The sequence below is a fragment of the Drosophila kikkawai genome, chromosome 2R (assembly GCF_030179895.1).
Source record: "Drosophila kikkawai strain 14028-0561.14 chromosome 2R, DkikHiC1v2, whole genome shotgun sequence".
NCBI classification, from domain to species: Eukaryota; Metazoa; Arthropoda; class Insecta; order Diptera; family Drosophilidae; genus Drosophila; species Drosophila kikkawai.
Window position 1 is genome coordinate 1646767 of NC_091729.1, and position 25282 is coordinate 1672048.

Genomic DNA, 25282 nt, shown 5'->3' on the forward strand with positions numbered 1-25282 from the left:
TTTTAAATGACCATTTTATTTTTTCGATAATCCACAATCACAAGGCTTAAAACAAAAAGTAATAAGCATTGCACAGTGGTTCCGTCAGAGGCCAAAAATCAAAAAAACGATTTGAAAATATTTCAATTAAATTTACACAGTTTGTCTCTAAAATGTCCAATCTACCAATTTGCAAACCGGTTTTCGCCGGAAACCCAACGGTACATTCTAAAAATAGAATCAAAAGCATGAAAACGTGTTCATTTCAACAGCGCATCGGAGCTGTGGTGAAATATTTCGAAGCAAAAGCGCACTTTAAATTTGACTGGTAACTGTTCAAGTTGATAAATTTATATTATTTAAAATGGATTTTGAAGCTCAAGGTATTTATTTTACTTTATGAAATTAATTTATACTAACTTGATTTAAAATTAATAAAATCTAACTTGATATGTGAAACTTTTTTTTTTGTACCTGTTTTGTGTGTCTCAAATTTGTTTACCTAAAGTTTTAGTTGTGATCCCACACGATTCCAAATAAGGATTTTTTTTTTTTATATTTATCAGAGTTTTAAGATTTTAAATCGTTAAAAGTTAGGTGCGGAATGTTACGGATGTATTTGTAATCGTTAATATGCTAACACGACTTCTTATTTTTTCAAGGTCAAATTTTGCCAGCGCCAATAATCCGGGTTGTGATAAAAAATCGGGAAAAAATGTTAAAAATAAAAACGTCACCTGAGTACCTCGGGGAATGTACCCTTTAGTGAATGCAATAACTTTTTTTAATATCGGATGTTTTTGTGGACAGTTACGATAGGATGTACACCGAAAACAAACTTTTTTTGTGGGGACTTAGGAGATTCGCTATTACTCGTAAGCATGTAAATATTTTTTAAAACAAAAATTAAAAAAAAAAAATTGTTTATATGTTGTGTTATTATTTGGTACACTTGGCCCTCGCTTAACACGAACTCGGTCTTACACGGTTTCAAATTTGCTCCCATCCCCCTTTTAACACGCTAAAAACCTTGTTCTTAAACGATTGCAAAATATCGAAACAATCAAAAATTACTGATTTTTACAAGGAGCCACCAAAAAAGAAACCATGTTAAAACAAACTGGCTTTAACTATAAATGCCACCAAATGCATTTCATATTATGAATTATGAATTTTTAGTTATCAACTATGAATTAAAATTATGAATTGAAATTATGAATTAAAATTATGAATTATGAATTAAAATTATAATTTAAGAATTAAAATTATGAATTATGAATTAAAATGATGAATTATGAATTTAAAATTATGAACTATGAATTCAAATTATGAATTATGATATGAATAAAACATATGATATCCTTACTTTTTAACATTTTTTAGTTTCTATAAAATTTAACCTATTAATTAATTATAAGAAGCTACTTTTTTAATAAAATACCAACTTTTAAGTTTAAAAATATGAATAGTATGCTTTTATTAAAGGCATATACATACATAATAACTTTTGGTTAATTTTGAACAAATGTATGAAACTTTAATAAAAACATACCAAATTTGAACAATAAAAAATTTTTTTTGTTGCCAATTTTGAATTTTTAGAACGTAACCCCTTATTTTGTACTGAATCCATGTTTCGCTTAACACGATTTCGCTTAACACGAGGTTTTCTAGGAACGTAACCCCCGTGTTAAGCGAGGGCCAGGTGTATTTAATTCAATACGCTAATTTTAGCCGTTTCGTCACAACATTTTTTTGAAAAGTAGGCAGTTTTGTACCGAATTAACCTTACCCCCCGTTAAGCTGTGTACGTTTGTTGTTGGACAAATTAAATACACAATATATAAGTGAATATCTTTTTTTTTACTTTTGGGCACTTATATTTTACCAACGTTCTCATTAAGAGATCAAAAATTAAAAAATTAAAGTTAGGTCTTGGAAAAAAAATAATTTAATAAAAATTTTGTATGGGAGCTATAAGATATAGAGATCTGATTTTAACCAAAGTTGGTAGGAATATATAAACCTGTACCAAACATATAATCTGTAAAATTGGTTAAGATATTTTGAAAAACAAAAAAGTTTTTCATACTAAATGTTGATTTTTAACAGATTGTTCCTATGGCAGCTATATGATATAGATGAGCAATATGGCCAATTTTTTGTGGATATACTTAAACCATTTTTTTAGATTTTTTGTGAAAGTTTCATAGCGATAGCACATCTAGAAGTAATTATGGCCGCAGCTCCATACAAGCCGAACCACTGTGCATTGGTGACACAAACTGCGATTCTCGAAAGCTACTTTGTACCATATCCAGCAATCATAAAGGCTCAAATGATTTGGCTCAAATTTTCGTTTCGTGTTTGTAAATGCCAGAAGAAGGTTATCACATAAGAAAATTTTGGGAAACCCTTCTGGAAAAGTCGCTAGCGGCTCAACAGATGTACACACTGTTGTATGTACAATTCTGAAACACCCTGCAATTGATATTGATATTGATATCGATGAAATCGGTAAAAAAAATATTTAAACAAAAAAAAACGAGTTAACGAAGCATTACCAAAGTAAGCTTAAACAATTGGAAATAATGTCTGATGTTAGACAATTAAGACTTGGACGGCGTTCACGCAATGCAATAAGCTGTCAGAATTTCAGTAATAGTCGGACGCAAGAGGAACGTTCAGAAATCGACATGTGCCCAAAAGGTACAGCTTCACGCTGCACAAAGACCAACTCAAGCCCGATAAAATAATAGAGGAAGACGAACCGCAAATGAAAACTTGAATCGCGCTGCATTCGCATACAATTCTGAAACACCCTACAAAGATCATAGCTGCGTTGTTATTGGTTCATTGTCTGTCGTATGTCAGCGTTTTAATGCACTGAAGTTTTTATTGAAAACCCCCGGCTTATGCTGTGCAGGTGGCAAAATTAAATTGCCCGTTTTGGCTCATTTACCAGAGCCATTGTATTCGCTACTATAAGGAAATTCAGACCAATCAAACAGTTTCTTAAAGCTTGCACAAAAATATAACAGATGATTTCAAATTACGTGATTTGGAGCCGAGGTTGTTCATCAACCAGGCTACAATCCAAGTAATAAGGTAATGGCGTCTCTTTATTATCAAAATAAACAACTCCAATTTTTTCGAAATTGCATCCCAACATTCAGATTCAAGGGCAATTTCACCACCAAGCAAAACAAAGATCATAAATTCCTTCAGATCTATTTCATTGGTGATTCGGCAGTTGAACTTAAAAAAAAAAAAAAAAATAAAGTGAAATTATTGAACAATGGCAAAATCTTTTCCATGAGCACAATGAATTGGTCAGATTGTTCAAAACCGCAGCGCTGACAAAAAAACCCACTGGTAGCCATGCAAGACAATTTAACACTCCCACTATCAATGAAGTCGCGGTGTAGATTGTTGGCGAGAATGTGGAATCACGCGATATTGTTGTTAAGCGTCGGGATAATGGCCAATTGCAGCGAGCTTATGAGACTCATCAGTCATATGACGCTCTTCAATACCCGTTGATGTTCTGTCGTGGAGAAGATGGGTATCACTTCAACATAAAGATGGTCAATCCAACTTCAGGTTTGTTTACAAGTCATCACTTCTTTTTGATTCTACAGCTAAGTTTGAATTCATTTTCTAGGAGAAGAAACGAATAAGAAGGTCAACTCTATGAATTTTTATGCGTATCGATTGATGATTCGACTAGATGTTGACAATCATCTGTTAAGATACCGCAGATTGTTTCAACAGTACTGTGTCGACATGTACGTCAAAGTAAAAACGGAACGTCTCAATTTCATTCGTTTTAATGAGTCGAAGTTGCGCTCAGACGCAACTGAGTGACGCCATCGCTACTGAAGGACACGCGGCCAATATCGGTTGTTTGACCATTCTCCCAGCTACGTATGTTGGAAGCCCGCGCCATATGCATGAGTACGCTCAAGATGCGATGACGTATGTCCGGAATTACGGGCGGCCGGATTTATTCATCACGTTCACATGCAATCCGAAATGACCCGAAATTACTAATTTGTTGCTTCCTGGACAAACATCCAGCGATCGACCTGACATCACTGCACAAGTATTCAAGCAAAAGATCACAGTACTTATGGATTACATTGTTAAGCGGAAGGTTTTTGGTGCAGTTCGTTGTTGGATGTACTCGGTTGAGTGGCAGAAGCGTGGCTTACCACATGCGCACATTCTGCTCTGGATGTTTGACAAGATCCGACCAGATCATATTGATTCGATTATTTCAGCCGAAATACCAGATAAACAAACTGATCCCGAGCTGCATTCCATTATGACAACGAGCATTATCCATGGCCCTTGCGGAGTCCACAACCCAGAATCAGTATCAGAATCAGCATGGAAAACGGAAACTGCACAAAACGATTTCCCAGTCCGGTCACGGCTGAAACAGTGGAATAGATGGATATCTATTGTATAGGCGTCGTTCTCCAGATGATAAAGGCAAATGGATCGAATTAATGGTGAAACGTAACGTGGATAACCCCTGGACCGTTCCATTTTTTCCGCTTTTGTCGAAAACGTTCTCAACGCATTGCAATGTTGAGTACTGCAACTCTATCAAATCCATCAAATACGTTTGTAAATATGTGAATAAAGGGAGCGATATGGTGGTGTTTGGCATTACTGATCCGAATGCAAATGGTGACGAAATTTCAACGACGCTACGTTGATTGTAACGAGGCTATTTGGCGGCTATTTTCATTTTCGATTCATGAACGTCACCCGACTGTCGTGCACTTATCTGTACAGAACAGAGTACGCAGGACAACTTCTAATTTCACTCTTTACATTAACGAAGATATGTACAACAAAGCATTAATACGGATCGAAGACATGAGCATGCTCATGTCCGGCAGTCTACTATCGACATTGGGAATGCCAGCGCCAAATCGTTCAGTGCACGATACTTTCAATCGCGAATTTCAACGGGAGCAACACTACAATCAGAATAACCTGGCCGAAGAATTCGATAATGAAGGTTGTTGACGATGAATCGGGAAGCTTATACTTTATCGATGCTCCTGGTGGGACAAGCAAGACATTCGTCATTTCATTGATTCTGGCAACGATTCGGTCAAGATCACAAATTGCGTTGGCTGTTGCATCATCTGGCATTGCGGCTTCATTGTTGGAAGGCGATCGAACTGCACATTCCGCTTTGAAGATACCCATGAATCTTCTGACGGTTGACCAGCCAACGTGCACGATGAGCAAGAATTCAGCGACAGCGAAATTGATGCGAGAATGCAAAATCATCATTTGAGATGAATGCACGATGGCGCATAAACGACCTTTGGAGGCAGTTGACCGAACGATGAAGGATTTACGAGGTAATTCGAAACTATTTGGTGGGGCTTTGATATTGCTGCCCGGAGATTTTCTTCAAACGCTTTCCGTCATCCCGAAATCTACGGCTGCCGATGAAGTAATTGAATGCCTAAAATCGCAGAATGACCCATCCGCTGCTGAATTCTCGAGACAACTGCTGGCGCTCGGTAATGGTGAAATTCCTGTTGATGTTTCGATTGGACTAATATCGATCCCAACAAATTTTTTGGGAGTTCACATTATTGAAAGAGGAACTCATCACAAAAGTGTTTCCCGACATTGCACAAAATTATACAAATCTCGATTGGATTAGTGAACGGGCAATACTAGCAGCGAAGAATATGGACGTAGATAGTTTTAATTTCGTTATTCAAAGTCAAATCGCTTGAGAACTGCATTCATACAGATCCGTTGACATCGTGACCGACGAGGATGAAGTGACCAACTATCCGACAGACTTTTTGAACTCACTGGATGTGCCAGGAACTCCGTCGCATAATTTGCAACTAAAGGTGGGATCAATTATTATAATGCTGCGGAATCTAAATCATCCGAGATTATGCAACGGTACGCGGTTGTCCGTTAAGAAACTAAGGGACAACGTGAAACAAACGTAGCCTGTTCGCGTGTAGGAAAGCCGTCATCATTATTTATTTTTGCACCGGATAACAAAACAAAAAATATTGTTTATCACATCGCTCTCCACTGATTTCGAGTCAAAAAAATGTCACAACAAATTTAAATTAGCCGTGTTCTATTATTACTCTGGGGCTATATTAAGTCGTGAAATTGGGGAGAGACAAAGTTCGCCGGGTCCTCTAGTTTTAATATATTTTTTATTTAACAAATTAACTTAATTTTTTAGTCAAAAATCGGGATTTTGACTTTAAAGTTTGATAAAAAAATCGGGAAAAATTTTTAAAAATAAAAATGCTTCGTGAATACCTCGCTACACTTATCCTTTAACGAATGAGGTATAATTTCTTTAAAGCGGATCTTCTGTGGACTGTTAGGATGTACACCGCAAACCAAGCGACTCCCTATACCTCCTCTACCTCTAAATATTTTTATCAAAAACTGTTCAAATGTTATGTTATTATATGGTATTTAATTCGTTAAGCTAACTTTAGCCGTTTCGCCACAACTTTTTTTTTGCAAAGTGGGAATTTTTGCACCAAATCAACCTTGTCCGGGGAATAGGCTACAATTACATTGATAGCTTATACATTGGATTTTAAATCAACAAAAAAGTGAAGAAAATTTTTACAAGAACGACAAAAAAGCGCTTTCATTTTGTTATTTTTGATTGAATTTTGATTAAAGTAGCCTAAGGGGTTCCTTTTTTGGGCATGGGCTTACGTCGCCCTGTGTCTTGCTTCAGGACATGCTCTAAAAATTTTGAAATTTTTGCTAAATCATCTTTAAATTATGACAAATATATGTGACAAGTTTGAACTTTCTATGTCATATTTTTTGTCCACAAAAACCCTACTAACCACAATGGACCCTTAATTTATATTTATTATTATAATTAATGAACTCAACTGTTCAGCTTCACATCCATCATCTGAGGAACTAAAACTTAAACTTCTACTGCACTCCCAAATTGTAACAAAAGCTTTTTAATTGATAGTAAAAGGTAATCGAAAAAAGTGGCTGATTGCACGTAGGCAAATCAGCGTTTATCAGTAGCTTGATATTCGGTTGCTAGGCCTGAGATAAGCGGTAGCTTTGCACAAACAAATAAGACCGAAAAAAAAAACTAAGAGAAAAAGAATACACTGGGAAATATTATAGATACATAGCTTACATGCGTAAATCGAACGCATTGTTGACAAAAATTTCAGAAGCCAGCTTATCCGCGACCTCCCGGTGCAAATGTTCTACACGCGCACACAGCTGTTCCCGTTGCGAGCGTAGATCAGTTATCTCCTGCTCCAGGTTGGAGATTAAATTTTAAGTCAAGAATAGTTTACATCACGATTAGCACAACAAAGTTAATAATAATAATAAATAAAGATCAACCAATTGCCACAAATGCATGTGCGGCAGTATCGGGTTTACAGCAGTGTAGTGAGGAGAATAAAAAGAAACGAGACCGCGAAGCTAATACCAAGAATTCAAGTTCAAGCTAAGAGACATATAAAATCTGAGTTCAATGTCCACAATTAAACAAAGCAGTAATACGGTGTTTTTATAAATTATGATCAATAGGTATTAGATCAGCTTCGGCTAAGATATATAAACCTTATACAATATTTATAGTTGCAATAAAATATTTATTCAAACAGAAAACAAATAATATTCCAACAACACGCAATAATAAATACCTCGTGACATTTAATTATATATTTTAATAATATATAATTATGTAATTTAATTATAATATTAATATAAAGTATTAATAATGGAGCTGTAGAAGTTTTTCTGACAGTGCATATGAATTAAAAAAAAACAAGAAAGGAAGCTAACTTCGGCACACCGAAGTTTGTATACCCTTGCAGATTGGTTTCGATGTTTATATTATAGATTTAAATGCTGAAAACACTCACAAAACAGAGTTTCATTACATTTTACCTATACTTATTATGTTTACAGTTTGACAGTTACAGTTTTACATTCCCAGTTTTACATTTTCTCTACATCTACCGATCGGTTTATATGGCAGCTATATGATATAGCTGTCCGATTTTTATGAAATTTATACCATAATTCTAGAATAATAAAAAAAACTTATATCTCAGAGTAGATAAACATACGTTGAAAAACAACGAAACTATAATTTTTGTTCCTATTTATTTCTCGACCGTTCCTATGGCAGCTATATCATATAGTCGTCCGATTTTTATAAAATTTTTACCAAAATTCTGAAATAAAATAGAATGGCCATATCTAAAAAATGGTGCAAAAATGTTGAAAAACAGCAAAGTTCTAATTTTTTTTCTACAAATATATCGAACATTTGTATGGCAGCTATATGATATAGTCGTCCGATCCGGCCCGTTCCGACATATATAGCAGTGAGAGCATATAGAAGACTATTTACAAAGTTTCATTTAGATAGCTTTAAAACTGAGGGACTAGTTTGCGTAGAAACAGACAGACAGACAGACAGACAGACAGACAGACAGACAGACAGACGGACAGACGGACAGACGGACAGACGGACAGACAGACAGACAGACAGACAGACGGACAGACGGACAGACGGACATGGCTAGATCGACTCGGCTGTTGATGCTGATCAAGAATATATATACTTTATAGGGTCGGAAACGTCTCCTTCACTGCGTTGCAAACTTCTGACTGAAATTATAATACCCTGCAAGGGTATAACAAATGCAGATGTAGGGAATGAATGTATCCGGCTTAGCTCACTTACATGGTTCCCTAACTTTACCGAGATAGGTATTTTTGAGCGCCAATAACATCATGTCGGCGATCCCGTGCCGTGGTCTGTGTCCCCAACCGTGCGACTGCCGCGGTTATCTCCTTCCGTGGAAAAGTGCCGAGAGATACTTGGCGGCTAGGTGCACCGGGCGATTGCCGAAGTGATTTCTTCTTGTAGAAAAATTTATGTTGGGAGGAACATCCTTCGTTATTATCGGCCCTTGAGGCGCGATAACCCAAATATGCAAAATAAATGGAATGGTTATCAGCAGTGCCGGAGTTGCAAATTGAATGTGTTCGTTATTATGAATATCAAAAACGTACTGACTTAAAGCTAACATACGGCCACGCAAATATGCTGTGTTTGCCGTCTATGTCAGCAGTTTAGCCGGTATATTTAGACGCCCTGTTAAATTAGTTAACTTGTACACCAGCAAAAGTGTTTTAATGTTATGCATGAAGCCGTTGAGCGACGAATGCTTGAGGTACACGAGAAATATAAGGTTGCAATTTTCTCGATGCTCGAAGGCTGTTCGAATTTCTGATGTTATTCTGTTAACTTGCTCGATAGTTTCATGGGATGTGTAGTATAGTGCAGCGTATATTAGAGTATTATTCTCGGTCGGTGTATTTGTTTAGTGGCGATTTTATCGGAGTATAAATAAATGTATATGATTCTTGCAGTTCGAATCTAAGCCCCATGCTAACTTTTTTCAAATTTAAATTGCAGATCCTCATATGATATGGAGTACGCTGGTTTTCATGCCGTTAAAAATTGACCAAACGAATTACACAGGAACACAAAATTAAACTTTGTGAAATTTCCACGGACCATTTCAAGTTTTCCATGATATTTGGGTGCTCCTGAGTAAAAGTCCCATACAAAATTATTTTCCATCACCTACAGGTTCCGCGGTATACCTAAGAATACAAAAAACCGATGTTTGCCGACATTTTGAATTACGTGGCCTATATAATTGGACTTACCTTTATTATTTTCGGTAGGACCTACTCTCAATACATCACGGCACTACTAAAAAATAGTTCCAATCGTGGACCATTGCCCATGTCTTTGGAATTCGACGCCAAAGTTGAAACTCCCAAAATTTTCAACATTTCTGTGATGAAAAAACAATTCTGAGAATTAAATCTTATATGGAACTAATTTTAAATATTCATTGAATCTATTGTTCATTTTCTGTCAAAATTCAAATAAGTCAAGGCAACCTATAGAATGCGAGTAAATATGTATCTTTTTATATATAATATAAATTTAGATTTTTTACTCGCATTCTATAGGAAAAATTTTGAAAATTTTGGGAGTTTCAACTTTGGCGTCGTATTCCAAAGACATGGGCAATTGTCCACGATTGGGACTATTTTTTAGTAGTGCCGTGATGTATTGAGAGTAGGTCCTACCGAAAATAATACAACGACTGCGCAGTCATATTATTATTATAATATTATAATATATATAAGTACATAAGTAAGTTATAATATAAATAAACAAATACAAACACTAAAGAAAAAAGTTTAAATTAATGAAGTCAATTATATGTCATCAAATTATGTTTCCCACTGGAAGCGCACGTAAACGAATACTCATTCTCTGTATTCGGCTCTGTCGGCATTCAATTCGCTCTCCCTATGTGTGAGTGTGTGTTGTGAGTACAACGACGGCGCACGCATTCACTCAAATTCAGTGGAATTCGCAGCCGAATTCATTCAATTCACTGAGATATGAATGTCTCATATGCCGTTTTGAATTAATTCATGCAGACCTCTACTAGGGAACCCAGTAATTGAAGGAATCTGGAGAAGTTGTCACTTGTGTGGAGAACGAGGAAATCCTTTAGACCGGTGCACTATGGTCCAGTCGACCTTTTTATTTGGCCAAAACCCATTTTTTGAAAGTTTACCAAATAAAGTTAATTTGGTCTCGATTAGTTAGAAATAGAGTGACCATCAACGTGCCATTCTCGAAATCTTCCCAGGTAGCGCCACTCTCGCACAAGAGTCTTCCAAAATCAGCTGATTGCACACGAGCGAACGGCCAGACTTAAAGCGAGAAAATTAATACAAGTTTTAAATTAAGAAAAGTAATGGAAAAAACAAGACTTGTTAAATTGTTAAATTGTTAAACTTGAATTTGAATCAGTGGGATTTGTACTAAATGTTTTATATAGTGAAATGTTTTAAGTCGTTGTGATGTCTTTTTAGTTTGGTGTTAAAGTCTATCGTCTAAAATATTAACATTTTATTTCAAATGTAATTTATAAAAAGGTATATAAAAGGTATATATGAGTCCAACCTAGTCCAACCTTGAAACCAATGGTGTGTTGTAAAGTAATTAATTTTTGTTTAATTGCATATAGTGAGAAATTACACATTTGACCACATTTCTTTAAATGTGCAATAAAATATGCCTATATTTTGTATGAAAATGCCAATTAAAACGCTGAAGTAACGCCTTTATACTCATGCAAACTAATAAGTATCCAATAAAATTGATCAAATATAGTTATTGTAATAAAATACAATGTAAAAAAAAAAAAATATAGAATCGTAGAAAGTTTTTATAACCCACTTTTCATGCAATTATTAGGAAAACAGCACTATTTTCCGATTCTTTCTATGTAAACTATAGGAATTTGTCATCCGATTCCTATAAAATCTTTAAAATTTAGTTAAAATGACTTAATCTTAAAGTAAAAGAAGTTTTATAAATTTTTATTAAAAATTTCTAAGTCGTTCGTATGAAAGCTATAGGATATAGTTTCCTGATCCGTATAATTTTGATTCAGTATAATCATATAAGTATAATATAACGATTGGTAAAGTTTCAAGTTGATATATCTTAAATTGATGGAGGTATTAATTTTAGACAAAAAAAGTGGTCGGCTGGACCATAGTGCGGTGGAGATAACAGTCTCACGAGAAATCGAAACACTGGAGGTGTAACAGCTGTTGGAACTTGTGTAATCACGGAGTGAAACTGGCTGAGCAATTTCAGCGCAATTGCTTTTCTTTATGTAAAAGGTACAATCGTGGATGGATCGCACTGGATGGTTCTCCCCTGAACGAATATCTTTTTAAGGATTTTAGTACTCGTGGTGACACTTTGGAAATCGTCGGTTTTGACGAACGGAGTCGTAACGTAGGCTGTTGGATAGAATCTACAGACTTTAGAGTTCTATGGCTCTCCGTCAGGAAAGAATTCAGGTCTAGCCACGTAGGAATTTCGGTTTTATTTGGAATGGGTTACTCCGAGGGGGCAGTCCCAATTCTCAGTGGAAAGGCGTGACATGCGGCCATTTTGAATTGTATTTTGCAGCTGCTTTCAAGGCCGCCGAAGATTCGTGTACGATGGATTGCATGTTCAGTAATTTTGTTGGCATTTCACCAGCGATCGTTTCGAAACGCTCAGTTAGATTTTTCCAAGCTGAGCGAAAACCATCGTTAGTGAGTGGCGATTTGGAAACAATTGAATGAGTTTCACCACTTGTCTTTGCATTTTGGTAGAACAGTTTGTCAACAGGGGTCAGCGCCGGATTGTCTATATAGACCGTTGTTAAAATTTCTCTACACAGGATAGGCATCCACTGTATCATAGACGCACTTAATGCTTGAAAAAAAGACTCACTGATCTCAAATTACATAATAGACTTCCTCACCAGTAGAAAAATCACAGTCTTAGGTATCAGATCGTTCTCCAACTTTTAACAAGTATATAAGGGAATACCACAAATATCTCCATTGTTCGTGTTACTTTTTGAAATCGCATTTAACAAATTAAACCAAATAAATATATTTGCAGAAATTTATGCGGTTCATCTGGTCTTGGCATTATTGAACCACGCAAAAGATATATTTGTCGTTGTATCTGTAATTGCAAACAATCATTTGTTGAAGGATCGTGTGATGTATATGTAGTTGTTATACCCTTGCAGGGTATTATAATTTCAGTCAGAAGTTTGCAACGCAGTGAAGGAGACCTTTCCGACCTTATAAAGTATATATATTCTTGATCAGCATCAACAGCCGAGTCGATCTAGCCATGTCCGTCTGTCCGTCCGTCCGTCTGTCCGTCTGTCCGTCCGTCTGTCCGTTTCTACGCAAACTAGTCCCTCAGTTTTGAAGCTATCTGAATGAAACTTTGCATATAATCTTCTATATACTCTCACTGCTATATATGTCGGAACCGGCCGGATCGGACGACTATATCATATAGCTGTCATACAAATGTTCGATAAATTTTTAGAAAAAAAATTATAAGTTGGCTGTTTATCAACATTTTGGCACAATTTTTTAGGTATGGCCTATTTATATTATTTCAGAATTTTGATAAAAATTTCATGAAAATCGAACGACTATATCTTATAGCTGCTATAGGAACGATCGGGAAATTAATAGCAACAAAATTTATAGTTTCGTTGTTTTTCAACGTATTTTTATCTACTCTGAGATATAAGCTTTTTTTATTGTTCTAGAATTTTGCTATAAATTTCATAAAAATCGGACAAATATATCATATAGCTGCCATAGAAGCGATCGGTAAATGTATAAAATACCATATATAAAGCTGGGAATGTAAAACTGTAACTGTCAAACTGTAAACAGAATAAGTATAGGTAAACTGTAAGGAAACTCTGTTTTGTGAGTGTTTTCAACATTTATATCTATAATATATACATCAAAACCAATCTGCAAGGGTATACAAACTTCGGCGTGCCGAAGTTAGCTTCCTTTCTTGTCTAATATATTTTCAGTTCAAAAAACATATCGAGTATCTAGTATATAATATGTAGATCTATCGATTATCGCGGCAATGAAGTAGCTAATGCATTATTCTAATGCATTAGAGCGCCATATGGTCGTCTTGCTCGCACTTGTGTAAAACGCTATAGCGCTTTCAAATCTTTAATGCAGTCTCTAATTAATGCGGCAGTGTCATGCCCGTATAACTGTCAAACTGTAAACATAATAAGAATAGGTAAAGTGTTATGAAACTCTGTTTTGTGTGTGTTTTCAGCATTTTATTTATTCTATGTATAAATATTCAACTTTTAAATATTTTTTTAATTTTTTTTTTATTATTTAACCAGAATGGCTCGATTCTTAATGATCCAATTTCAATCTGCAAAGGTATACAAACTTCGGCGTGCCGAAGTTAGCTTCTTTTATTGTTATACCCATGCAGGGTATTATAATTTCAGTCAGAAGTTTGCAACGCAGTGAAGGAGACGTTTCCGACCCTATAAAGTATATATATTCTTGATCAGCATCAACAGCCGAGTCGATCTAGCCGTCTGTCCGTTTCTACGCAAACTAGTCCCTTAGTTTTAAAGCTATCTGAATGAAACTTTGCATATAGTCGTCTATATACTCTCACTGCTACATATATATGTAGGAACGGGCCGGATCGGACGACTATATCATATAGCTGCCATATAAACGATCGGTAAATGTAAAGAAAATGTAAGGCTGGGAATGTAAAACTGTAACTGTCAAACTGTAAACATAATAAGTAAAGGTAAAATGAAATGAAACTCTGTTTTGTGAGTGTTTTCAGCATTTAAATCTATAATATAAACATCAAAACCAATCTGCAAGGGTATACAAACTTCGGTGTGCCGAAGTTAGCTTCCTTTCTTGTTTTTATTTAATTTTGCTGGTTTCTGAACCTAAAAAAAAATATTAGAAAGAGTTCAGAAATTCATAGTAATACGCCACGAATGGCGGCCGTTTTTATTGTTTACCTTTTTCGATCGGTGTGACCGTAGTCGTAGTCGTGTTACCCAAATAATCCAAGCAAAAAAATACACATGTTGACTCCGTACCTTTCGGCATTTTGTAATTGATTACGACCCACAATGACGTATGTTAAAATTGACATTTTCCTCATAACCTCCTTTGCAACAAATACTTTTGTGACGCACTGTATGTTACCCGATATTGATCCAAGTGGTCAACCACGGAAGTAAATTATATGTGTCGTCCTTGATATACCGTTATGATGTCAATTGCGTTTAGAACTCTGCACCTAATTCATTCCTTATCACCATGACCCTAAAATTAATAAAATAACCAACATTTTATTATAGGATAAGGGAATAAAATTAAAGAGTAATACGACAATTCTGCTTTAGCCTTGTACATGATGTATTACGAAGGGGATAAAAGTTCTAGATGTTAGACGAGGAGCGTGGAAATTGAGCTGTCCTAGCAGGTAGGGGCTCCCAACATCACCGCTTATTAAGTTATTAAGAAATATGTATGACAAGTTTTACGGTTAGCAGGGAGGGAAAGGTAATCAATAAAAGTCTGCTAGAATAAGAAGTAAGTCTCAAGTCAGCATCCCAGGTGAGGCCACGGAGGGCGAAGACAGACAGCACTCCAGACGAAAGAATTGCTTTGACTACGTTTTAATAAAGCCGAGCATGCCTCTGGCTTTATTAACTATGCAAGAGATATGTTAAGAACGATAGTTTAAGATCTAGGCGGGTACCAAAATCGTCAACAAGAGTTATTCTTTTAACATGCGAGAGGTCAATGATAAACAATGTAAAGAGCAGTTTTATAAAGGGAAATCAGTGAATTCTGTACCGCAATGACACAAAGCTTTATATTTTTCGTTAGGAACCTTTACTTTATTCTATATATAAATTATAGGTATATAATTCAATAAAAACTATATTTGAGGTATCTATTGGCAATGTATAGGTTACAATTACCTTAATTTTGGGATATATCACAGTGGTCGATTTATAGGTCAAAAATAAGATAATCAAATTCTATAATTTAATGTTCCTATAAGAATTGTTTCTTATAAGACCAATTATACCAAAAATATATTAGTTTTATCTATATGGCATACTTTTGCGTTATGAATAGTGAGAGAATAGAGACTATTAAAACATATGGGCATTTCCAAAATGTCGCACGCGTCAAATAAAAAAAAAGGTATGGTACATTTAATTTTTTTTTTTTTTATAAATATAGCTTTAAAAAAATATAACTTATAGCTCTTGCCTAGGACTATAATTGGTGCAAATTTGATTTTGAGTGTTTGCTCAATTTTAAGAAAATTAAAAAAAATGAAGGATTTGCACGCGACAAAAACAGAAGTCACTTTCGCGGCGAGCTGACTATTTTAATGAAACTAATTTTAAAAGGTGATGCAATAATGTCACTTTGTATATGCTTTAATTTACAAGCAGAAATATAGCGTAGTTTATTATACCCTTGCAGGGTATAATAATTTCAGTCAGAAGTTTGCAACGCAGTGAAGGAGACCTCTCCGACCCTATAAAGTGTATATATTCTTGATCAGCATCAACAGCCGAGTCGATCTAGCCTTGTCCGTCTGTCCGTTTCTACGCAAACTAGTCCCTCAGTTTAAAATCTATCTGAACGAAACTTTGCATATAGTCTTCTATATGCTCTCACTGCTATATATGTTGGAACGGGCCGGATCGGACGACTATATAATATAGCTGCCATACAAATGTTCGATAAATTTTTAGAAAAAAAATTATAACTTTCAACATATTTGCATAGTTTTTGAGATATGGTAATTTTGTATAACTTCAGAATTTCGGTTTCAATTTTTTGAAAATCGGACGACTATATCTTATAGCTGCCATAGGAACGATCCGGAAATTAATAGGTAACAATTATAACTTTTTTGTTTTTCAGCGAATATTTATCTTCTTTGAGATATGGTCATCTTGTATTATTTTTATACCCTTGCAGGGTATTATAATTTCAGTCAGAAGTTTGCAACGCAGTGGAGGAGACGTTTCCGACCCTATAAAGTATATATATTCTTGATCAGCATCAACAGCCGAGTCGATCTAGCCATGTCCGTCTGTCCGTCTGTCCGTCCGTCTGTCCGTCCGTCCGTCTGTCCGTTTCTACGCAAACTAGTCCCTCAGTTTTAAAGCTATCTGAATGAAACTTTGCATATAGTCTTCTATATACTCTCACTGTTATATATGTCGGAACGGGCTGGATCGGACGACTATATCATATAGCTCCCATACAAATGTTCGATACATTTTTAGAAAAAAAATTATAACTCGGCTGTTTTTCAATATTTTTGCATCATTTTTAAGACATAGCCATTTTATATTATTCCAGAATTTTGGTAAAAATTTTATGAAAATCGGACGACTATATCTTATAGCTGCCATAGGAACGATCGGCAAATGAATAGGAAAAAAATTATAACTTCGTTTTTTATACCCTTGCAGGGTATTATAATTTCAGTCAGAAGTTTGCAACGCAGTGGAGGAGACGTTTCCGACCCTATAAAGTATATATATTCTTGATCAGCATCAACAGCCGAGTCGATCTAGCCATGTCCGTCTGTCCGTCTGTCCGTCCGTCTGTCCGTCCGTCCGTCTGTCCGTTTCTACGCAAACTAGTCCCTCAGTTTTAAAGCTATCTGAATGAAACTTTGCATATAGTCTTCTATATACTCTCACTGCTATATATGTCGGAACGGGCTGGATCGGACGACTATATCATATAGCTCCCATACAAATGTTCGATAAATTTTTAGAAAAAAAATTATAACTTGGCTGTTTTTCAATATTTTTGCATCATTTTTAAGACATAGCCATTCTATATTTTTCCAGAATTTTGGTAAAAATTTTATGAAAATCGGACGACTATATCTTATAGCTGCCATAGGAACGATCGGCAAATGAATAGGAAAACAAGAAAGGAAGCTAACTTCGGCACACCGAAGTTTGTATACCCTTGCAGATTGGTTTTGATATTTATATTATAAATTTAAATGCTTAAAACACACACAAAACAGAGTTTCATTACATTTTACCTAGACTTATTATGTTTACAGTTTGACGGTTACAGTTTTACATTCCCAGCTTTACATTTTCTCTACATCTACCGATCGCTTCTATGGCAGCTATATGATATAGTTGTCCGATTTTTATGAAATTTATACCATAATTCTAGAATAATAAAAAAAGCTTATATCTCAGAGTAGATAAACATACGTTGGAAAACAACGAAGCTATAATTTTTTTCCTATTTATTTCTCGATCGTTCCTATGGCAGCTATATCATATAGTCGTCCGATTTTCATAAAATTTTTACCAAAATTCTATAATAATATAGAATGGCCATATCTAAAAAATTGTGCAAAAATGTTGAAAAACAGCAAAGTTATAATTTTTTTTCTACAAATATATCGAACATTTGTATGGCAGCTATATGATATAGTCGTCCGATCCTGCCCGTTCCGACATATATAGCAGTGAGAGTATATAGAAGACTATATGCAATGTTTCATTCAGATAGCTTTAAAACTGAGGGACTAGTTTGCATAGAAACAGACAGACAGACAGACGGACAGACAGACAGACGGACAGACGGACAGACAGACAGACGGACAGACGGACAGACGGACAGACGGACAGACGGACATGGCTAGATCGACTCGGCTGTTGATGCTGATCAAGAATATATATACTTTATAGGGTCGGAAACGTCTCCTTCACTGCGTTGCAAACTTCTGACTGAAATTATAATACCCTGCAAGGGTATAAAATTTATAACTTCGTTTTTTTTTTAACATATTCTTATCTACTTTTAGATATAAGCTTCTTTTATTATTTCAGAATTTTGGTAAAAATTTTATGAAAATCGGACAACTATATCATATAGCTGTCATATAAACGATCGGTAAATGTAGAGAAAATGTAAAGCTGGGAATGTAAAACTGTAACTGTCAAACTGTAAACATAATAAGTATAGGTAAAATGTAATGAAACTCTGTTTTGTGAGTGTTTTCAGCATTTAAATCTATAATATAAACATCGAAACCAATCTGCAAGGGTATACAAACTTCGGTGTGCCGAAGTTAGCTTCCTTTCTTGTTTTTAACATATTCTTATCTACTTTTAGATATAAGCTTCTTTTATTATTTCAGAATTTTGGTAAAAATTTTATGAAAATCGGACAACTATATCATATAGCTGTCATATAAACGATCGGTAAATGTAGAAAAAATGTAAAGCTGGGAATGTAAAACTGTAACTGTCAAACTGTAAACATAATAAGTATAGGTAAAATATAATGAAACTCTGTTTTGTGAGTGTTTTCAGCATTTAAATCTATAATATAAACATCGAAACCAATCTGCAAGGGTATACAAACTTCGGTGTGCCGAAGTTAGCTTCCTTTCTTGTTTAATGTCGGATTTAATTTTATGAAAATCGGACGAAATCTGAAAATTTTTAGAAAAAAATTATCCCTTTTTTGTTTTTCAGCGAATATTTATCTTCTTTGAGATATGGTCATTTTGTATTATTTCAAAATTTCATATTTAATTTTACTAAAATCGGACGACTATCTCATAGGACCATAGGACCGATTGAAGAATTCCAAGAAAAAAGTCTAAATTCGACAATTTTTATTTATTTATTTATTTATTAAGAATAGCAAATATCTGCCATTTTAAATCCATATCCTTACCTCAGACCGGATAAGGAGTGTTTTTTAATGATATGCTCCGACTCACATCAGGTGGTCAGAGGCAAGGATAGGTGTCTTAAAATATTAATTTTGTTGAAGTTGTAAAGCGAACATAAAACACGAAAAGGATCGTGTGCCTCGAAATTAGTTTTACAAATATCCAAAGCTATAGGCCGAAACTAACGTGATGGCTTGGAAGGAACTGAGAAACGTATTATATGATATATTATCAACATATTTTCACATTTTTCGAGTATGGCATTTTTACGATTCTACAATTTTAATATTGATATTTTGGAAATCCGACAATATTATTTTATAACTGTCAAATGAAATTGGGAATTTAAATGTGCATTAATTGTTTTGAAAACATTTATTGTACACTTGCAAGGTATTATACTTACGCTTTGCGTTTTGATTTTTTATACCCTTGCAGGGTATTATAATTTCAGTCAGAAATTTGCAACGCAGTGAAGGTGACCTTTCCGAACCTATAAAGTATATATATTCTTGATCAGCATCAACAGCCGAGTCGATCTAGCCTTGTCCGTCTGTCCGTCCGTCTGTCCGTTTCTACGCAAGCTAGTCCCTCAGTTTAAAAGCTATCTGAATGAAACTTTGCATATAGTCTGCTATATGCTCTCACTGCTATATATGTCGGAACGGGCCGGATCGGACGATATAGTTGGCATACAAATGTTTGATAAATTTTTAGAAAGAAAATTATAACTTCGGTGTTAATAATTAAAAATAGAAAATAACACTGTGCTAACTAAAAGGTTTTAAACGTATATGAAAATTATGTGTTCTTCGAATTATTTTTTTTAACAAAAGTGGGATATATTTATTTATATTTATATATATTTATGTGGACAAGATATAATGAGATAAGTTAGAATCTGCTTACCTTAGTGGCATTCTTCCATGCGTCTTCCAAGACTTTAGGGTGGGTCCAAATCTGTTATGATTGTTAAAAGTTAATATTAAGGCTATTAAATATTATTTTTTATTTTTACTTACTTTTCTTAATACTGTATAATCAGTAATTAAACTTTTTCCATGACTTTCTCCACGCCCTTCAATGGCTTCCAATATAGATTTATAGAGTGAAATCTTAAAATATATGTTTATGTATTTTCATAACATTAGTATTTATTTAATAAATATTTTATGTAATTGGTTTTAAAAACCTTAAAAGTAGTTAAATAAGCCTGGTTTCGGGACCTTTGATGTCGGTAAAAAGGGTAATAAAAATGCAATTAATGGATTAGCTGTCAAAATTAGAGTGGTTTAGATAATAAAAATGCACTTAGTTAGGGGGAGATATGAACCTGTCATAAGAGGGGGTAATAAAGATGGAATAAATTAGGGTCAGTGCATGTAAAAGGACACTTGAGATCAAGTGTTCAAGGGATTCCCACAGGGATATGGATACGAGTGCGAATGCAACGGAGCGATCCCGGTAGCGACCCCGGATCGATGCACGTGCTCCGACGACCCCTCACTTAGAGGGTGAGGCAATTGAAAAAGGGCGCACCGGGGAGATCCTGCACCGACAGGAGTGATCCTGTCCACACGTGTACGTTCACCCACTTAAGGCAATTGAAAAAGGGCGCACGGCGGCGGTCCTGCTCCGCCCGGAGTGATCCGGAGCATCCCGTGTACGTTCACCCACGATCCTCGTTTGAAAAAGGGACGGGGTGGATCCTCGTTTGAACAAGGGCGCCAGACGTGATCGTTCAGGCAACATCCTCAATTGATAAAGGGACGGGGTGTAAGTGAACAAGGGCGCCAGACGTGAACGTTCAGGCAACATCCATCGCTTGATAAAGGGACGGGGTGTAAGTGAACAAGGGCGCCAGAGTCGAAACATGTTCCCACCCACGACTCAGGACTGTGATTTTCCCTGTGAGATACCTCACTTGAAAAAGGTCACTTGTTTTCCCACTGAAGGGCCGCTGGAAAGAGGATCAGAGCAGTCAAATTTTCCCACCCTCATCCCACCTACACTAGATCAAGTGCGTGCAACAACCTGCTCAATTAGCTCACCAAAAATCTGGATGGGTGAAGGATGCACTTGTAACGGTTTCTCAACAGTCGGTGCAATGTGAAACACCCCATCCACCCAAACTCAAATCCACAGTCAATCTGAAAAGTAAAGGCTGCAAAAGAAATATCCCATATCCCATTTCCACCATTAAAAAAATGCTATCTTTTTATTTTTTTTTTTTTGTAAATATAATTTTATTTTTCAATTATTATAATCAAAAGCGGTGTTCCAAATTAACATACATTTTCATAATTTTTAATGATTTTTGTGAGCGTACAGTAAAGAAATGGCAAGCACATGTATCAACTCCATCCTCGACATTATCATGTGCCCAACAACAAGATGTGAAATGTTGCCCATGAATATTAGAAACCAGCGGTGTATCAGCCATCCTTTTATAAAAATATTTGAGCGACTCCTCCAGATATTGCTCATGTTCGGGGAAAATTTGATGTTTAAACATTTTCATGAAATTATTTCTTTTTTTTACAAGTTGTTGAATGCTATTACTGGTTGAGATGATGTCTTTGTTTTTTAGTGTTAGCATTTTGATGGATCCGTGTACGTCTACTTGCAATGAATTCAAAAATTTAAATGAAGTAATCCTTTCCAAATTGTTAGACGATACGCTGAACCAATCCAGTTAGTGGCGAGTATTCAACTAGTCGATCATGGATGAGAAGGCAATATGCCTTTGTATTTATCTCACTCGCAACAGTTAGTTCAGTGGAAATTTTTATATCAGTCGCTCCTGATTTGACACTCTCGTTCTGGTATCAGAGATCAACAACCACAATAGGAGCCTTCGACATGAATTCCATCGGAGATAAAAGAGCTCGGGGTTCTCGATTGTAATAGCTCTCTTGAAATTTTGTATACATGTCATACAAGACAGCAAACCGATTCTCATTATATTTAACATTCAAATCCTCATAGGGATATACTTCAGAATTAAGATATACCTTTGCATTTCTCAAATTGTTTGTAATTAGTTCTCCATTCAATGTAAATGCAATAACAGCAAAACGTGGACGTTCTCTATTTGCAGACATCTTGACATTCCATATATGATGTGTTCCCTGAACCAATGTCGGATTTATATAACAATCCCAACTCCGGAATGCGAGTGGGAGGCTAGCTCCACTCTTTACTACATTAAACATTTTAATTTTAGCACTGTCACTTGGAACGATGTGGGGGATCTTCCAACTTATACTATTTATAGCAATATTATGGATTTTTCCATCAACATTTTTCACAAACATATCGTCAGGGTTTTTCGTAAGTAACAGAACGAGCTCATGTTTACAGTTTAAGACGACTTTCTTATAGTCTTCAGCGAACCCCATCAACATTTTTAAAGGTACAGAAAAACTGAAATGTCCTCCAGAAGGGATATTGTCCCCGCCAATCCACCCTGCATTGCGATAAGCCGCTCCTTCCTGTTGGCCGACTGAGAGAAAGTTCTTAATAGTCGTTGTTATTCCAGTAAAACGTGTCGTATCCAATTCACAACCATTCAACTCATATCTTATTTCATCCAGAAAATAGGCCATGCAATTATTTTTGAGCAAACCGCTAACGCCATTTGTACTAGTCGTTCCTGTATTTGAGTCAATAATTTTGCTAAGCGTTCCTTCAAAATGGAGAAAACTTTCACATGGAAGGACATACAAATCTTGGTTTTGCAAACTGATCCGTACTTCATCATTTGCTTTGAAGTTCTGCTGATATGGATAATATGAATGAAACTCTTTTTTAATAATAGATTCATCGTTAGCAGGCTTTTCCTGGACATAAAAGATCTCATTCATTTGAATATTAGTTGATAAACTTTATTTAATATTAAATCCCAACGATTTCAAAATCAATTTATTTTTTAATGTGAGGGCCGGGCGTTGATGTGAAGATGATGGTGCTTTCACTTCAGCTTTAGATTTGATAATGTTATCAAAGGATCGATGAGTACCCCTTTTATTGTAAATAATCATTCTGTCGGTCGTAAGTGGAGACGGATTGATACAGTTTCTCCACGCAAATTAACTAAATCTCCGTCCTGATCAGTTATCCGTATTTCTAGTGTGCTTATTTCTCTGGTGTTCACAGGCAAATAAATCAAATTTCGTGGTGTTATGTTCATTTTATATCCAGGGGGGACATTGATTCCAAATTCATGAAGCACATGATTTGATTTATTCCCTACATATGACCGGCTTATAATGCTGCATTCCAATCTAACAGAATTTATTTTTAAAATATTGACGGGATTATCCGAGATGTAAACTTCTTTCTCATGTGGTCTTAATTTTCGTTTATTAAATCCAAATAAACGACCAATTGATCGTTCATGATTAAAATATACGGTCTCATTTTTAGTAATAACTTGAACTTGTAAAGTGTTGATATTACACTCTATTTTTATACTGTCTTGAAGCTCATACTCCTTGAGCTTATTAATAATATATTTTGAAATATCATCAAACTCATATGAGCCAATTGGTATTTCAATGACTTTGTTCCCAATATGAAATAAGTTGTTCCCCTTATCAACATTCGGTATAGAATTGAATGTATAAAAATCAATTAGAGCACATTCATAATTACGTTTTAGCTCAATTTGTGGGAAAAAATTCTCGGTAAGTACAGATGTATTACCATTTAGAGCTATTGTCAATGATGTAGTCATTATGATGCTTGAGTCTGAACTGACTTTATTCACAATAATATTATTATATTTATATTATCATTATTATTTATTCAAGTATAATAAATTGATCGAATCCTTTTCTATATCGTCCAGCTTTCATATCATCGTCTTTAGAGATTACAAGAAATCCAAATTTATCGTCCCAACACTTTCGTGAAATTTCCATGAATGTTTCAAAATTCATATCAAAATGAACATGATCTCGATATATGTGACGAAGGTTCATATCGTCCTGCTTAAACATTATAATAAAATTTGCATTATCTCGTATTAAATGTTTTGGAATATGTGTATACGTTTGACATAAATAGAATGAATCAATATTTCTATGTCGCCCCATACAAAAATAATTGCGAATAGCAGTTTGCTTTTCACACGCTACGTCATCAAACACCATGATGGAATTGTTTTTAGCTTCCTCTGGTGACAAAACGCTGTCATTCGCTGAAAATGTATAATATCCCATTCCACGTATTGGTTTTACAAGTTTTTCCAAATACTCATATTTCGGTTGATATAAACTCTTTGAATAGACGTATATATTTTCGAATTTCAGGCCGTTTGGGTCCTCGATTAAGGCAATCATCACATTAGTTTTTCCGCTATTGGACGGACCTACCACCAAAGCTCTGATCGTGTTCGGTAGCAGTGAGCTGTGACGCGGATGTTTACTCTCACCATCACCACCACTTTCAATGTTTTTTACTATGATTTTTTTATTTTGTCTTAATAAACGCATGTTTTAGAGATAAGTACTTCATTCAAAGACAACCAGTCGTTAATTGAGGTTGATATAAAATGGGTAAACATTTTTATAATATTACCAGTCATAAATCAAATGTCAAACAGGGTACAGGTCTCATAAATAATTTAATAAACACTCTTCCCTTTGAGGCTCATATACCTGGGTATAATTACTGTGGACCTGGTACGAAGCTAGAGAAACGATTAGCTCGCTGTGATCGGGGTATCAACGGCTTAGACGAAGCTTGTAGGGAACACGATATAGCATATTCAAATACAAAGGATTTGGGGGAACGTCATAAAGCAGACTCGATTTTAATTGATAGGGCTTGGGATCGAGTAAAAGCAGCGGATAGCAGCATTAGTGAGAGGGCTGCATCATATTTTGTTACAAACATGATGAAGCTAAAAAAGAAATTTGGTATGGGAGCAAAGCAACAGAAAAAGAAAGTGGTGAAAAAATCTCTTGCATCAATTATCAAAAAGGCAACCATCGAATTGCGAAAGAATAAGCCACTCGA

General features: G+C 35.3%; 1 protein-coding gene across 8 annotated transcripts in view; it reads right to left on the bottom strand.

Moving 5' to 3' along the window:
* Positions 1-25282, bottom strand: part of LOC121502033 (transcriptional regulator ATRX homolog) — a 530985-nt gene that overhangs the window by 387687 nt on the left and 118016 nt on the right. For 4 of the 8 annotated variants that reach the window (XR_011444421.1, XR_011444420.1, XM_070283645.1 and 1 more), the window contains 2 exons: positions 20281-20373; positions 20168-20218 (listed from right to left, as the gene is read on the bottom strand). The exons of 2 other annotated variants lie outside the window; for them this stretch is intronic. Coding sequence is in view for 2 of the 6 variants with exons in the window: in XM_070283645.1 (XP_070139746.1) it covers positions 20168-20218; positions 20281-20373 (144 nt within the window). In the remaining 4 variants the exon portion in view is untranslated. Of the gene's footprint in view, positions 1-8746; positions 9614-20167; positions 20219-20280; positions 20374-25282 lie in introns of those variants that run through there. 2 more of the 8 variants (XR_011444424.1, XR_011444425.1) reach the window with 2 other exon arrangements.